Raw genomic sequence first — 15000 nt, 5'->3', positions numbered from 1 at the left:
AGCCCGGAAGCAGGGTCGCGCAAGGTCGTGGTTTTCGTAGCAGACGGCGGTTTATAGGCAGTCAAAAGCCATCGCTAGAGTTCTTATGAACCACATTCGTTTGTTTCGTGAAAAGTCAGAGGTACATAATAACGTGCTATTGCAAATACTCTCACAGCGAGCCGCATTCAAATTACAAACTGACGACTGCATTGTGAAAAAGGGAAACTGAATCACACGGGTTCACGATGGCTCAGGGGTAAGATAAACCACGCAAAAATAAATTCTTTGAAAATCGCTCGCTCTTTACGTAGGGCACCTAGGATGTTCCCGTTTGGTGAGCGTTCAAATGGAAGGGTGTTTGTACTGTGTGTAAAAGCCTGACAGTATCTGTGATGGTTTACGGGAGGCTTACTGCGCCTTTAATACTCTTGTTTATATATTGAGGCAAACTTTTTCACGTGATATAATAGGAAAGTCACTTTCGAGGGTGTGTCCGAAACACGTGGGCAAGGATAATGTATGGAATGTTTGCTTCCACAAAAACAAGAGTATGACATTCACTCTTTTATAACCCGCACACACGTACACCAGACCGAGTTTTTTTTTTTTTCTTTTTTTTTTTTTTTTTTAAATCTCAGTTGCATGCAGGCTGCTTCAACCCTTTCTTTTTTGCCTTTTTTTTTTTTTTTTTTTTTTGGTTGTTGTTGTTGGCGGGGAGCATCCTTCTTCATTGATTTTTTTTTTAAGTAATGTTTTTACTATAACATTAACATTACTATATCTAAATGTATTTTAAGCAACTTTTCTATATAACAATTCCCTCTCAAAAATGCATACAATATCCAGAGGGGAGCCATATCTATAAATACCAACACACATTTTGGCTATCACAATCAAATAATTCACATAACTTATTAGTGCCTTGGAACTTTGTGAATTTTCAAATACGCCCAAAAAAACTTCCTTTACGGTAATTTTAATAATCATATTATATTTACAATTCACTTTATCCTCAACGCATTTCCAAATGGACATAATTTTCGGGCAAAAAGTAAAAAAAATGTTCAATATAATCAATTTCGTTCTCACAGTGAGTACAGCAATTACTCACGGAAATGCCTATTTTATACAATAAAATATTTGTGGGGTAAATATTGTGCAATATTTTCCAATGCAGCATTCGCAATCTTGTTTCAGTGGTTACTTTGTTTACCATTAACCATTGCTCTTTTCCCGACCGAGTTATTTCCGGATTTCCTTTTCTATTACGAGTGTGTGAACAAGTGGAGAGCACATTAATGTTCGAGGACAACGATGAACAAAGAAGAAGGATGGGATGCATGTATACATTCAAAATATTCATATTATTAACTACAGTCGATCTCCCCTTTTAAGACCCTCGCATTTTTAAGACTTCCTCCATTTCAAGATATCATTTTTGTAAGACTTCCTCCATTTCAAGATATTATTTTTTTAAGACTTCCTCCATTTCAAGATATTATTTTTTTAAGACTTCCTCCATTTCAAGATATTATTTTTTTAAGACTTCCTCCATTTCAAGATATTATTTTTTTAAGACTTCCTCCATTTCAAGATATTATTTTTTTAAGACTTCCTCCATTTCAAGATATTATTTTTTCAGATTTTTTGTTCACTTCCTCTGTAAATGTACCCCCATTTTAAGACTCCCTTCATTTTCAGACCTGATTTTGTGAGATTTTTGGAGGTCTTAAAAGGGTGGTTTACTGTAGTAACGAGACATTTTGGGTGAAAAAAAGTAACTTTTATATAAACTATGTATGGCAATCGATGTTTCCTCAGCGATTAAGTCAGAAGCCGGAAATAAATCTCATTTGAAATACCCGTCCTAAAACTCTAGATCAGGCTCAGAATTGTCGTTTCAATCTGCTCCGCTGTCGATTAAAACAATGGGAATGGCTTGCAGAATGTTAGAAATAAAAATAATTCACGTAAATGAGGTTAAGATGATGGAGCAGGTTGCTGAAGTGGAAAGGATCCTGATTGAATTAACTCGGGGGAAAAAACAACCATTAATTGAAATATTCATTGAACCGGCAGGTCTGGATGGGAAAAGACGTGTTTGTAAATATTTTTGACCCGACCTGTTGGTTCGACTGTCACTCAACTTAACACTTTGTCCCTTATTCATTTTTTCGTCTTACGAGCGGTCAAGATCAGTTTCTTCGATTGTTTGTTCTTGTTTTTCTTGGTTCTTCTGCGTAGAAAATAGGACCCATTCAACTGTAGCCTGTCTTGTCTGCTGTCAAGATTTTCAACATTACAGTTCTTTCAGATTGTTCAGGTTACTTCTTTTTCTTAAGACGCGTCGATTACTTCTTTCTTGTTTTTCTTAGTTCTTCCGCATTTATTCATCTCAATCTGGTTTTTAAGAAACACTTGTTCGCTGACAAAAATGAACAAAACATAGGGACAAAAATACGAGAGGCCAAAGCTAAACATTTTCATTTGACAGGATTTTCTGTTAGCCGTTTGATTGCTTCGATCTTGTTTGTCGTAGTTCTTTTGCTATTTTGCGTACAGGAAGAATGATCCATTCAACCTAACGTGGCCATTAAGAAAACTTGAGTCGTGGACAAGAGAGAGGAGAGGGGAGGGGGGGGGGGGGGGGGGGGGAGAGTGAAAGGAAAACAATATGTGTATATGACGTCAGTGTTTTTGTTTGTTGTTGCTTCGATCGTATTTCTTCTGCTATTGCCGCTTTGGAAGAGTGATCAATTCATCTTAATCTGGTCTTAAAGTTACTCTTCTTCTCGCATCCGCCCGCGTACATGTGACCCTCCACCACGGAATGAGTCGCATGTCGCCTCGCGCGGTTCTGCGCTAGGCTTCATATAAGTCCGGGGAGTGTCTGGTAACAGTGTGAGGGTCACCTTAGTCACATGTTTATAACTCAAACAGTTTTCGCTCTTTTCTAAAACGGTTTTCACCACTGGATAGAGCATAAAAAACTCTATAGGAAAATGTAAAAATATAAAAATCATGCAAAGGTGACATGCGACTCATTTCGTGGTGGAGGGTCACAAATGTGCGAACACAGTGTGAGTGACAGTCCATGTCGGGAAAATATTAATCACATTTTCGCTGGAGATGCAAACTGACAAAGCGCATAAAGTTTCGTTTGGCTGGCAAAACTAAAGGCATGTGTAGTCACCTGTGGGATAGTTTTGTGAATATTCTAATAATAATAATAATAATAATGACAGCTTATTTAGCGCGAACCACACTAAACTATGCTTTCCGCGCTTTACATATTAACTATATATGCATAACACCATAATATTCAAACATCAAATACATAATTATACATTGTGACTGTTTATATCCTTATCTGTGACAAAACGACAAATCGACAATACCGCTCTGAGGCTTTCTGCAAATTTAAAAGAAACATTCGGTGGCATGGAAAAAAAGAGCAAACCAACAAATATGTGAAGAACAAGAAATTCCTCCGAGGTAGGAAAAACACCCCCGTTGGTCAAAGGGAAATAACCATTCTCACTGCCACCAACTGAGAAGGTTATTTCCCTTTGACCATTAATATGTCCCTCTATAAGTCCTTGTAGAATCTTAATCCACCAATAACTCCCTAACCGTGTGTTTGACTGGTCCCAATTTTTGTAAGGACCGTCTCAGGAATGTATAGAACCTGTTCACCAAGTTTGGTGACGATCGGTCCGTTCATTCTTGAGATCTATATGCGAACACAAACACACAAACACACAAACAAACACATCGACCGAATCCTATACACACCCCTATACCGGGGGTGTAACAAGACAGACCAAACGGGACTTCATTTCTGTTGCTTCAGATGCTGTGAGATTTTTCTTTCGTACTTGGTCCGCTATTGCCGCGATTGAATGATGATTCAATCATTTAAATGTTCTCTTCGCGAAAACTGCGGCCTGTAAAAGAAAAGAAATAAATAAAGAATATGAACAATTACGAGAGTTATGCAAATAATCAAATTCTATATACACCTGTACTATTTAGTTTATTAATTGATGGATTGACCGACGGAGGTAACGATGGATATATGGATGGATGGATGGATGGAAGGATATATGGATGGAGGGACGGACGGACGGACGGACGGACGGACGGATGGATGGGTGGATGGATGGATGGTTAGATGGACGGACGGACGGACGGACGGTCGGATGGATGGATCTGACAAATGAATGAATTTGTTTGTGGTATGTGTCTGTGCGTGGACGAATAAAAGACTGTGTTGATTAAAGAAGAACAACCGGTACATAGATAAGTCAAAGGTGTATGGACAGATAGAGTTTCTGTTACATGGGCAAAGGGATCATAGTTGACTTATTTATTTACAGGGAGGGTTTGTGTTGGATTTAACTTTATTATGTAAATACAGATCAGATGCGCGAAGGGTCTCTCCCTTTTCTTTCACTTGCAAATCAGCTATCAGTACACGAACATTCGTTCTTGAATCTCCCGACAAGCGAAATAAAATATTGCTTGGTAAATCACATCTGAAAGGGGATTGTTGTTTAATCTGCTTCCCACTCTATTTGAAGAAAAAACAGAATCATTTGGCAAAACGTTGCTAAAAACCTGATTAAGAACAAAAGAGAAGAGAAAACGAAAATGGAGAAACACTAAGGACAGGACACAATGGCTGAATGGGTTAGGTCTCTTTTCTGCCTGTTAAAATAAAATGATGTTATGTGTTTAATCAGAGAAGTGTCATGTTGCCTTGCCGGTCATCTGACACGCACGTCCCAATCTGTTATCTGTGGCCGAAATTATTTTGGAACGGCAATTTAAGTTGTCCTAGTTTTGCCTTCTTGTTTGTTTTCCTTCCGCTCTGTTATTGCTGATTAAGGCGATGGTGTGTTGGTTAATATTATCCTTTTTATCGTCTCTTTACCGACACGGTTGGCCTAGTGGTAAGGCGTCCGCCCCGTGATCGGGAGGTCGTGGGTTCAAACCTCGGCCGGGTCATATCTAAGACTTTAAAATTGGCAATCTAGTGGCTGCTCCGCCTGGCGTCTGGCATTATGGGGTTAGTGCTAGGACTGGTTGGTCCGGTGTCAGAATAATGTGACTGGGTGAGACATGAAACCTGTGCTGCGACTTCTGTCTTGTGTGTGGCGCACGTTATATGTCAAAGCAGCACCGCCCTGATATGGCCCTTCGTGGTCGGCTGGGCGTTAAGCAAACAAACAAACAAAATCGTCTCTTTAGCTGGAATTGCTCCTCGAGACTGATGCAAGTTTGTTTCATTTCTCAGTTCACATGGCCATCTCCATGCTTAAAATGTACAATATATATTTATATTGATATATTTACAATCAGGTCTATCACTGTAAACAGAAGGTTCTATAACTTCATAACTTTCACATTTGTTCCTCCAAATCTCGTTAGAAATCTTGATCTCCTTTATAAAGTTTAAAATCTTGTCCGGGGGAACATTAAGGCGATGGTGAACTAAATGATTACTTGCGACAGTCACTGTTTTTAATAGCTTCGAGACCGGCACGGTTGGCCTAGTGGTAAGGCGTCCGCCCCGTGATCGGGAGGTCGTGGGTTCGAACCCCAGCCGGGTCATACGTACCTAAGACTTTAAAATTGGCAATCTAGTGGCTGCTCCGCCTGGCGTCTGGCATTATGGGGTAGGCTAGGACTGGTTGGTCCGGTGTTAGAATGGCGGTCATTTTAAACTAATTTCACTAAAACAGAACTTAGAAGACAGACAGACAGACTGCCAGCCAGCCAGACAGACAGACAGAAATACAGACAGACAGAAATACAGACAGACAGACAGACTGACTGCCAGCCAGCCAACCAGCCAGCCAGCCAGCCAGACAGACAGAAAGACGGACAGACAGACAGACAAACCAACAAACAAAACAGGATCAAATGTAGACATGAACAAACAAAAAGTTGAAATCTGCGAGGTTGCAGTTTTAAAAAACAGCAAACACACCTTTACAACAAACGAATAAAAAGTTCAAATGTGTTAGGTGGCAATGTTGAACTAAATCCACCCCAACACACTTACAGACACAAAAAATCATATGTATAAAAGGAGGCGATTTTAAACGACTCCAATTCTTCTTTATATGTGAGTTTCTTTATCGTTCTAAAAGCTTTAATTGTCATTTTCTCTTTGTCTCTCTTTCTCTTATCTTAGTATTTGGGGAAACTAGTTTCATAATAACCCCCCCCCCCCCCACCCCCACCCCAATTCCCCATCCTCAATTTTACCCTCACGATATTCTCAATCGTGTTTTTTCTTCCTTTTTTTATTTTTCCTCTTTCTTTTCACAAAAACAATCAATCACAAACAGAAGAAAAAAGCGTACATTACAAAAGCTATTGAGTTTTAAAAGTTCAGGCAATCTTCGCGGAGGAAATTGTTTGTTTGCGCAAAAAACAACAACATGGGTTTCTATCTATTGCAACCAAGCGTTGTGTGATTGCATTTTAAATTGCTCTCTTCCTGAAAAAAGGAGTTTCTTAATCATTGCGGCACTATTCTGTCTTAATTTCTTGTTGTCTCTCAAGTCTACAAGTCTTTGGAGCAAAAAATGTCAGTGAAGATTGAGCAGCCATGATATTTGAATATGTCTTTTAAAAAGAACTAAGAAAAAGAGAGAAAAAGAAAGAAATCAGGCAGAAAAGAGGGGTTGAAGCAACCTGGATGCAACTGAGGTCAAAACAAAAAAAAGTGAGAAAAAAATGGTTTTTGAGCTTTTGTGGCACTATTCCATTTCCTTTGTTTCCTCTCGAAGTAAATTGGGAGCTCAAAGTTTTTGATGGATAGTGTGTTCTGTGTTTAGAGAAGTATGGTCAGCTTTAAATGTATAATTATCCTAGAATGCAAAAGTACTTTCGTTATTATGATTTGTGATTTGTTTTACTTATAACTAATTATAAGTATCGAGGGCTTACCCCGGACAAGATTTGTTTTAACTTTTAAAAAGAGATTATAAGTTTAACAAAATTGAAAGTACCGACGTTTATTAATAAACAGCAGACTGCTCTGGTCGTATACAGGGCTGGCGTGGTAGACTTGGGTAGTGCATAACTTTAGGCGCACACCAGGGTAGTCGAACATGAATCGAGGCTGTATTGTGTCCCCTCTTTCCTTCGAAGGTCAGTTCATTAGTTGTATCGGTATTTTTCAGCTTTAAACTAGGTAGCTCAGTTGGTAGAGCACTGGACTTGTGATCGAAAGGTCGCAGGTTCGAATTCGGGCCGGGACGGACACGGGTCAACTTTATGTGCAGACCCAGAGACGGAAGCCATGTCCCACCCCCGTGTCATCACAATGGCACGTAAAAGACCTTGGTCATTCTGCCATAAGTGCAGGTGGCTGAATACACCTAAACACGCAGACACCTGGGTAGCGCGACTCCGTTGCTGCTAGCTTTCCACTGGGAGGAAGCGACCCGAATTTCCCAGCGATGGGACAATAAAGTAATGAAAATGAAATGAAAAATGAAATGAAATGAAAAAAAAAAATGCATGGTCCGCCTTCGCCATCACTGTCAACGCTCTTATGTTTTCTGTGTATCACAAGGTAACAATACAAATGCCCAGTAACACGGACAACCAAACATAAGAAAATGTACCGGTTTTGACACAAGGACTTCTTCGGCAATTAAACGGAGAGATGACGGAGAAAGAAAGAAGAAAATGAGCGAAGAAGAAGAAAGACAGTTGTACCACACCAATAACGTTCAACAAACAAACAAAACAAGTCTAAGGAACAGAGTCTTGGTAAAAATGACGCGCACAAACTAGTCTCTCTTATTTGCTGATCAAGACCTTGGGCCGAAGCTGTTCCACGGAGTGTGTGCTGTGGTAGCTGTGTGTGTGTGTGTGGGGGGGGGACACTAAACTATTCCTTACGCCTTTACCCGTTTTATGCACGGAGTGTGTATTCTAGCCTGTTTGTGTTTGGGGTGAGCGCAAGAACCATTGCTAACTCCTAACCCGTTTTATGCACGGTGTGTCTCTTGTAGCAGGTTTCACGTGCATCGCTGTCAACTTCTACCTGGAGAGGAACCTGGGCTACTACATGATCACCATCTACATCCCCTCCGTGCTGATCGTCTCGTTGTCGTGGGTGTCATTCTGGCTGTCTGTGGACGCCGTGCCTGCCAGGATCTCGCTCGGCATTCTCACTGTGCTTACGATGACCACGCAGACCTCTGTTGCTGTGTCGTCTTTGCCAAAGGTTGGTCCTTGTTCTTGCTTTGTTTGAAGATATGTATACATTTCTGTCTTTTCCTCTTTTCTCTAAATCTCTCTCTCTCCTAAATCTTCATCCGTGTAAAATAAAGTTCTCTCTCTCTCTCTCTCTCTCTCTCTCTCTCTCTCTCTCTCTCTCTCTCTCTCTCTCTCTCTCTCTCTCTCTCTCTCTCTCTCTCTCTCTCTCTCCTAAATCTTCATCCGTGTAAAATAAACTTCAGTCTCAGTCTCTCTCTCTCTCTCTCTCTCTCTCTCTCTCTCTCTCTCTCTCTCTCTCTCTCTCTCTCTCTCTCTCTCTCTCTCTCTCTCTCTCTTACCCTTTACATTTCTGTTTTTTAAGGTGTCTTACGTCAAGGCGATAGACATCTGGATGGCGACATGTTTGTGCTTCGTGTTCTCGGCGCTGTTGGAGTACGCCCTGGTGAACGTTCTCGAGAGAAAGTCCCCGCGAAGAAGACCCTCCTTCCTGGACATAGACGGCAACATGGAGCCTCTACAGAACAAACAGGTGAGTTGATGTGCTGGCCAGGTAGCTTGTTTAATAGTTAAGGTCAGAGAGTTCTAAAGATCTGTTACAGGGCTAACAGAGCTGTTGTACTGCCCAGGTGGCTTGTTTGATAGGTAAGGTCAGACGTGACAGTCCTAAATAGCCGTTACAGAGCTAACAGGTGAGTTGTTCTAATGACTAAGTGGCTCAAGTTGTATGATAGGTAAGGCCAGAAAGTCCCAGCGTAGAAGATCCTGCTTCGGCCAGGACATAGACGTCAACATGGAGCCATTACAGAACAAACAGGTGGGTTATTCTACTGGATAGGTAGCTTGTTTAATAGGTAAGATCAGAAAATCCCAGCAGAGAAGATCTTTCTTCCGGCCAGGACATAGACGTCAACATGGAACCGCTACAGCGCTAACAGGTGAGTTGTTCTACTGGCTGGGTAGCTTGTTTGATAGGTAAGGCCAGAAAGTCCAGGCCATAGGCGTCAACCTGGAACTTACAGGTGAGTTTCATTTTCACTTTCATTTTCCCATCTTCAATCATGTTTCGATGCACGGCCGCAAACAATCAACTTGCAGTTCTCAATAAACACACAAATCATCAACTAAAATATTCTAGTTACACACAAATAAAAGATGCCAGAACCGCATAGGTTGGGTTTTTTCCGCGCTATAGCACTTTGCTCATCAGTCGTGTCTAGAAGCAAGGGAAGCAACTACAATAGCGGATTTTGGCAAGTGTAAAGGTTACTTCCCTTGGACTTGAACCATTGTGTTGGTTCCCTTGTACCATGTTCTCTCTCTCTCTCTCTCTCTCTCTCTCTCTCTCTCTCTCTCTCTCTCTCTCTCTCTCTCTCTCTCTCTCTCTCTCTCTCACACACACACACACACACACACGCACACACACACACACAGCAACAACAACAACAACACAACAACAACAACAACAACAACAACAAACAAGGTCATTTCCGAACATCTTCTATTAAATACAACCAGAAAGTGACTACCAGAAGGCGACAATCGAACGACAACAACAACAACAACAACAACAACGGACATTTCCGAACATCTTCTATCAAATACAACGAGAAGGCGACGACCAGAAGGCGACAATCGAACGCAGCCTATGTAAACTTTGTTTCGCTGTGTTCGTAAAAATCTTTTCAACCGTCATGACCCAATGAGTGAGAAATCCTAAATGCAATATATTAATAGTAATAATAATGCCTAATATTTATAAAGCGCGTGTATCCAGAGTTTAAACACTGCTCAAAGCGCCGTACAATCATTTGGGGAAAAACACCAATAACTTAACATTATTTACAGTGCAATTACAGACATATCAAATGAATAACCCACTGCAATATCTTGTTTTTGTAACGATAAGAATGGAATAAAGTCTTGTTTAAACTAAATGATTTCCATAGCAACCTTTTCTCTCATGTTTCTCCCCAGGGTAACAACAGGGAAACGAATTCACGGACCTTAAACCAAATGATTTACATAGCAACCTTTTCTCTCGTTTTTTCCCCAGGTTGACAACGGGGAAATGACGCCAAGGGCATTCAAGGTGATAGCCCAACGACAAGCTCAAACCGTGGACAACGTCTCTCGCTGTGCCTTCCCTGGCGTCTTCGTCATCTTCTGTGCCCTCTACTTCGTCGTCTTCAACTTGTAGGCTTTGAAAAAATCCACACTCTAAACACAATTAAACACACTTTGAGCACATTTCTGTTACTAGTTTTGAACAGTCAGATAAACAGTCACACTGTGAGTAAAACCTCCATTTTCCCCACGTTTTTTGTCATCTTCTGCGCCGTCTACTTCGTCGTCTTCAACTTAGACTTTACAAAACCCACACTTTAAAGGTGGTCGTCTACATTTTTGCTTTTTTTCAATAATCTTATGGTTAGAGTTTGCTAAAAAGTTATGTGAGATGATGAATGAACCATGGGGAAAAAAGTTACAGAAAAAAAATATATGTAAAAAAAGATTTTATTTTGGGGTAGCGTGACTCACGCTTCCAACATTTTATTTTCTGTTTGCTGAGAACCTGTGCTTTGCCTAAAAATACTGACCAATCAAATTCATGTCACTATACTTATAGCCACGCCCAAACAAGGTCCTTGTCTACATTTTTATACCGAAATCGCCATTTGACCATTAAAATGCAGAGTCTATTATCTACAAATATCAACAATTCACCCCCTTTCGATCAGGAAAGACGAAGCCAGTGTAGCCGATTGAAAATTCATTGTAGTATTCCAGCGTAGTACTCATAGTAGGATATCCTTATTTGGAAAATGCCAAGCGCAAAACTCCTCTCAAATCCCGTGCATAGTTTCGTTGCGTTTAAAAAAAAGCGTGGACAGCGCTCCAGTGTCCAACTGTTGCTTCACTTGTTTGGGCGTGGCTATAAGCATAGTGACATGAATTTGATTGGTCAGTATTTTTAGGCAAAGAACATGTTCTCAGCAAACAGAAAACAAAATATTGGAAGCGTGAGTCACGCTACCCAAAAATCAAATCTTTTTTTACATATATTTTTTTTCGATAACTTTTTTCCCCATGGTTCATTCATCATCTGACATAACTTTTTTTTTAGCGAAATCTAACCATAAGACTATTGAAAAAAAAGCAAAAATGTAGACGACCACCTTTAAACAGAATTCAACATATCGATGTCGTCATGGAATTTTGGCGTAACTCGATTCTTGGCGATTTTAATGTTTTTGTATTTTAGACTAGGTAAATCATTCTCCATTGGAATATTCTCTTAATACGATTGACAATGCATGATTTAACATTTTTTTAAAAACTTTCTATCCATACCTGGAACGAATATAAACACTATTTCATAATAAACAAGTCGCGTAAGGCGAAATTACTACATTTAGACAAGCTGTGGAACTCACAGAATGAAACTGAACGCACTGCATTTTTTCACAATGACCGTAGTCCGCCGCTTGTGCAAAACGGAGTGAAACTGACGAGCCTGTTCAGCGCGGTAGTGGTTTCGCTGTGCTGCATAGCACGCTTTTCTGTACCTCTCTTCGTTTTAACTTTCTGAGCGTGTTTTTAATCCAAACATATCATATCTATATGTTTTTGGAATCAGGAACCAACAAGGAATAAGATGAAATTATTTTTAAATCGATTTCGGAAATTTTATTTTGATCATATTTTTTATATTTTTAATTTTCCGAGCTTGTTTTTAATCCAAATATAACATATGTATATGTTTTTGGAATCAGGAAATGATGTAAAATAAGATGAACGTAAATTTGGATCGATTTATATATAAAAAAAAATTATTACAATTTTCAGATTTTTAATGACCAAAGTCATTAATTAATTTTTAAGCCACCAAGCTGAAATGCAATACCGAAGTCCGACCTTCGTCGAAGATTGCTTTAGAAAAATTTCAATCAATTTGATTGAAAAATGAGGGTGTGACAGTGCCGCCTCAGCTTTTACAAAAAGCCGGATATGACGTCATCAAAGGTATTTATCGAAAAAAAAAAGAAAAATATTTCCGGGGATATCATTCCCAGGAACTCTCATGTCAAATTTCATAAAGATCGGTCCAGTAGTTTAGTCTGAATCGCTCTACACACACACACACACACACACACACCACACACACACACACACACACACACACACACACACACACACACACACACACACACACACACACACACACACACATACACATACACCACGACCCTCGTCTCGATTCCCCCTCTATGTTAAAACATTTAGTCAAAACTAGACTAAATGTAAAAAGAATCCGTTTTGTCCTGAAAAGCTGTTATGCCAACATTCCACCACAACGTCGATATTTTGAACACATTTCAGCAAGTGGATCAGTTGGTAGAGCACTGGACTTGTGATTCGCGGGTCACGGGTTCGAATCCGGGCCGGGGCGGACACGGCTCAATTTTATGTGCTGACTCAGAGACGGTATCTATGTTCCTACCCGTGTCACCACTGTGGCACGTAAAAGACCTCGCTCATTCTGCTATAAATGCAGGTGGCTGATTACACCCAAACACGCAGACACCTGGGTAGCGCGACTCTGTTGCTGCTAGCTTTCCACGAGGAGGAAGCAACCCAAATTTCCCAGCGATGGGACAATAAAGTAATGCAAATTTTGTTTAAATGAAAAAAAGCTGTGAACACTTTGTAACAAAGTACAGAGTTCTGCTGGCGAAAGAGGAACACATTAAAAACACATAGTGTTTAAATGAACACCCGTGAACACTAAGCGTTCATTTATTTTAAGTTTTAAGTTTGTTTCATTCATTATTTAGGATTAAAAGATATTCTGATGTATTGTGCATGACGTTATTTCGTTTAATGATTTGTGATTAGTATGCCTGCATTCCTGTTTAATATTGGATTGAGTTTGTTGTAGGGTGGTTTCTTAACCGGCTGGCGCCAAAACCTCAAGAAAAAACTTTTGAAACTTGTTTATTTTGTGAACACTAGTGGACACTGTGTTCTACGTTTGCCAGCAGAACTATGTGCAGTGTCAAACAATGTTCAACAATAGCGACAGAAATGTGTTCAACATATGTTCAATTCTGTTTAGGCCAAAAAAAAAATAGGTCTGTTTACGGTAACCCGACCGACCCTAGTTTTTTCGCGCGACCCTAGACTTTTTTTTGGCGTTTGGAAAAAAAAAAAAAAAGTCTTGTTTTTTTGGCAAAATAACGTAAAATATGTTTTTTTGGAAAAAAAAAAAAAAAAAAAAAAATTCCCGACCTACCGACCCTATTTTTTTGGCCTATGTTACCGTAAACAGACCTTTTTTTTTTGGCCTTAGAGTGCACGTACATTGAAATGTATGGGTTTTATTCAGTCTGACTGCATGTTTGTACAAGTTTTCCGTCTGCACTCAGTTGGTTTAAACAGGCAGTACTGAATGAAAAAATGTCACTCGCTAAATTGTGACCCGTTCTCACAAAAGGGGGCATAAGTCGGAATTTGGATATTTGGAGTTATGCATATCACTGGAAACTGCATTTAATAAGCTTTAATTTGATACCAAAAAGAAGTTTGTGTGAAATAAATTGCGGAAGTTAAGTAAGTTACAACCGGACCATGTTCAAGGACGCCATTTTGAGAAAATCGCGATTTTTTTCCTTCCCTAATTATAGTGTTGTGAGCGAATTTGTGTCTTTGAAGACATAATTAACACATTTAAATAATAAAACTCAACAAAATATTTCGGAATATGAAAGATTAGGGTATAAAGAGGTCAGAAATGCAAAAAAATGAAAATCACCCAAGTAGGCCCTCACTGCCTTTCCCAGCTGATAGCTCGGAACGGCTCGCTGCGACTTAGGCCCCCGTTTGTGAGAACGGGTCACAATTGATTTGTCTAGAAGAAAAGATGGACAGCATTAAGTGAAGAATTAATTGAAATCAGGTATTTAAAGGTCAAAACTGCTTTTTCCTTTTAAATTATAGTAACTTATTCAATTGTGATTCTTCTGCAAAGTCTGATATACCCTAAGTATATTCAAGTTAAATGCACTATCTTTTTTTTAATAGGGGCTAAACGCCCCCTGTTGTTGTTATCCCGATCTGAATTAATCCTTTAACTTACATAGACACTCACTTTTAAAATGTCATGTCACTTTTATTGACTCTTTTGTGTGTGTGTGTTTGTGTGTGTGTGTGTGTGTGTGTGTGTGTGTGTGTGTGTGTGTGTGTGTGTGTGTGTGTGTGTGTGTGTGTGTGTGTGTGTGTGTTCTTGCGTGTCAAGTCTGTGTGTGCATGTGTGTTGTTACTTGCCATTATGTTTTCTTGTCTGTCTTTTTACTGTACTCTCCAGCTTGGGGGATATTGTTGATCATGTTTAAAATCAAGGATAAGCCACAAATTGTTTATAAACAAGATATTCCTCTGATAGGAAAAACACCCCCGTCAAGGGAAATAACCTTCTCAGTTGGTGGCAGTGAGAATGGTTATTTCCCTTTGACCAACGGGGGGTGTCCGTCAATAAGTCGTTGTATAATTTTAATCCACCAATAACTCCCTAACCGTGTGTTTGACTGGTCCCAATTTTTGTAAGGACCGTCTCAGGAATGTATAGAACCTGTTCACCAAGTTTGGTGACGATCGGTCCATTCATTCTTGAGATCTACTTGCGAACACAAACACCGCCACAAACACATCGAGTGAAACCTATACACACCCCTATACCGGGGGTGTAAATAGCTAAAATTCTTCAGCTTCAGG

At 39.8% G+C, this 15000-nt stretch overlaps 1 protein-coding gene across 1 annotated transcript in view; it reads left to right on the top strand.

Annotated features, from left to right (window-relative positions):
• LOC138969696 (glycine receptor subunit alpha-2-like) overlaps positions 1-10609 on the top strand; it is a 27366-nt gene extending 16757 nt beyond the window's left edge. Inside the window, exons 7-9 of the mRNA XM_070342555.1 lie at positions 8022-8236; positions 8591-8758; positions 10283-10609. Coding sequence (XP_070198656.1) covers positions 8022-8236; positions 8591-8758; positions 10283-10426 — 527 coding nt within the window. The 3' untranslated portion in view covers positions 10427-10609. The remainder of the gene's footprint in view (positions 1-8021; positions 8237-8590; positions 8759-10282) is intronic.
• The last annotated feature ends 4391 nt before the right edge of the window (positions 10610-15000 follow it).

The sequence above is a fragment of the Littorina saxatilis genome, linkage group LG6, assembly GCF_037325665.1.
Source record: "Littorina saxatilis isolate snail1 linkage group LG6, US_GU_Lsax_2.0, whole genome shotgun sequence".
Lineage (NCBI taxonomy): Eukaryota > Metazoa > Mollusca > Gastropoda > Littorinimorpha > Littorinidae > Littorina > Littorina saxatilis.
The sequence above is the reverse complement of the archived record's forward strand: the minus strand, read 5'-3'. Positions and strand labels throughout refer to the sequence as shown.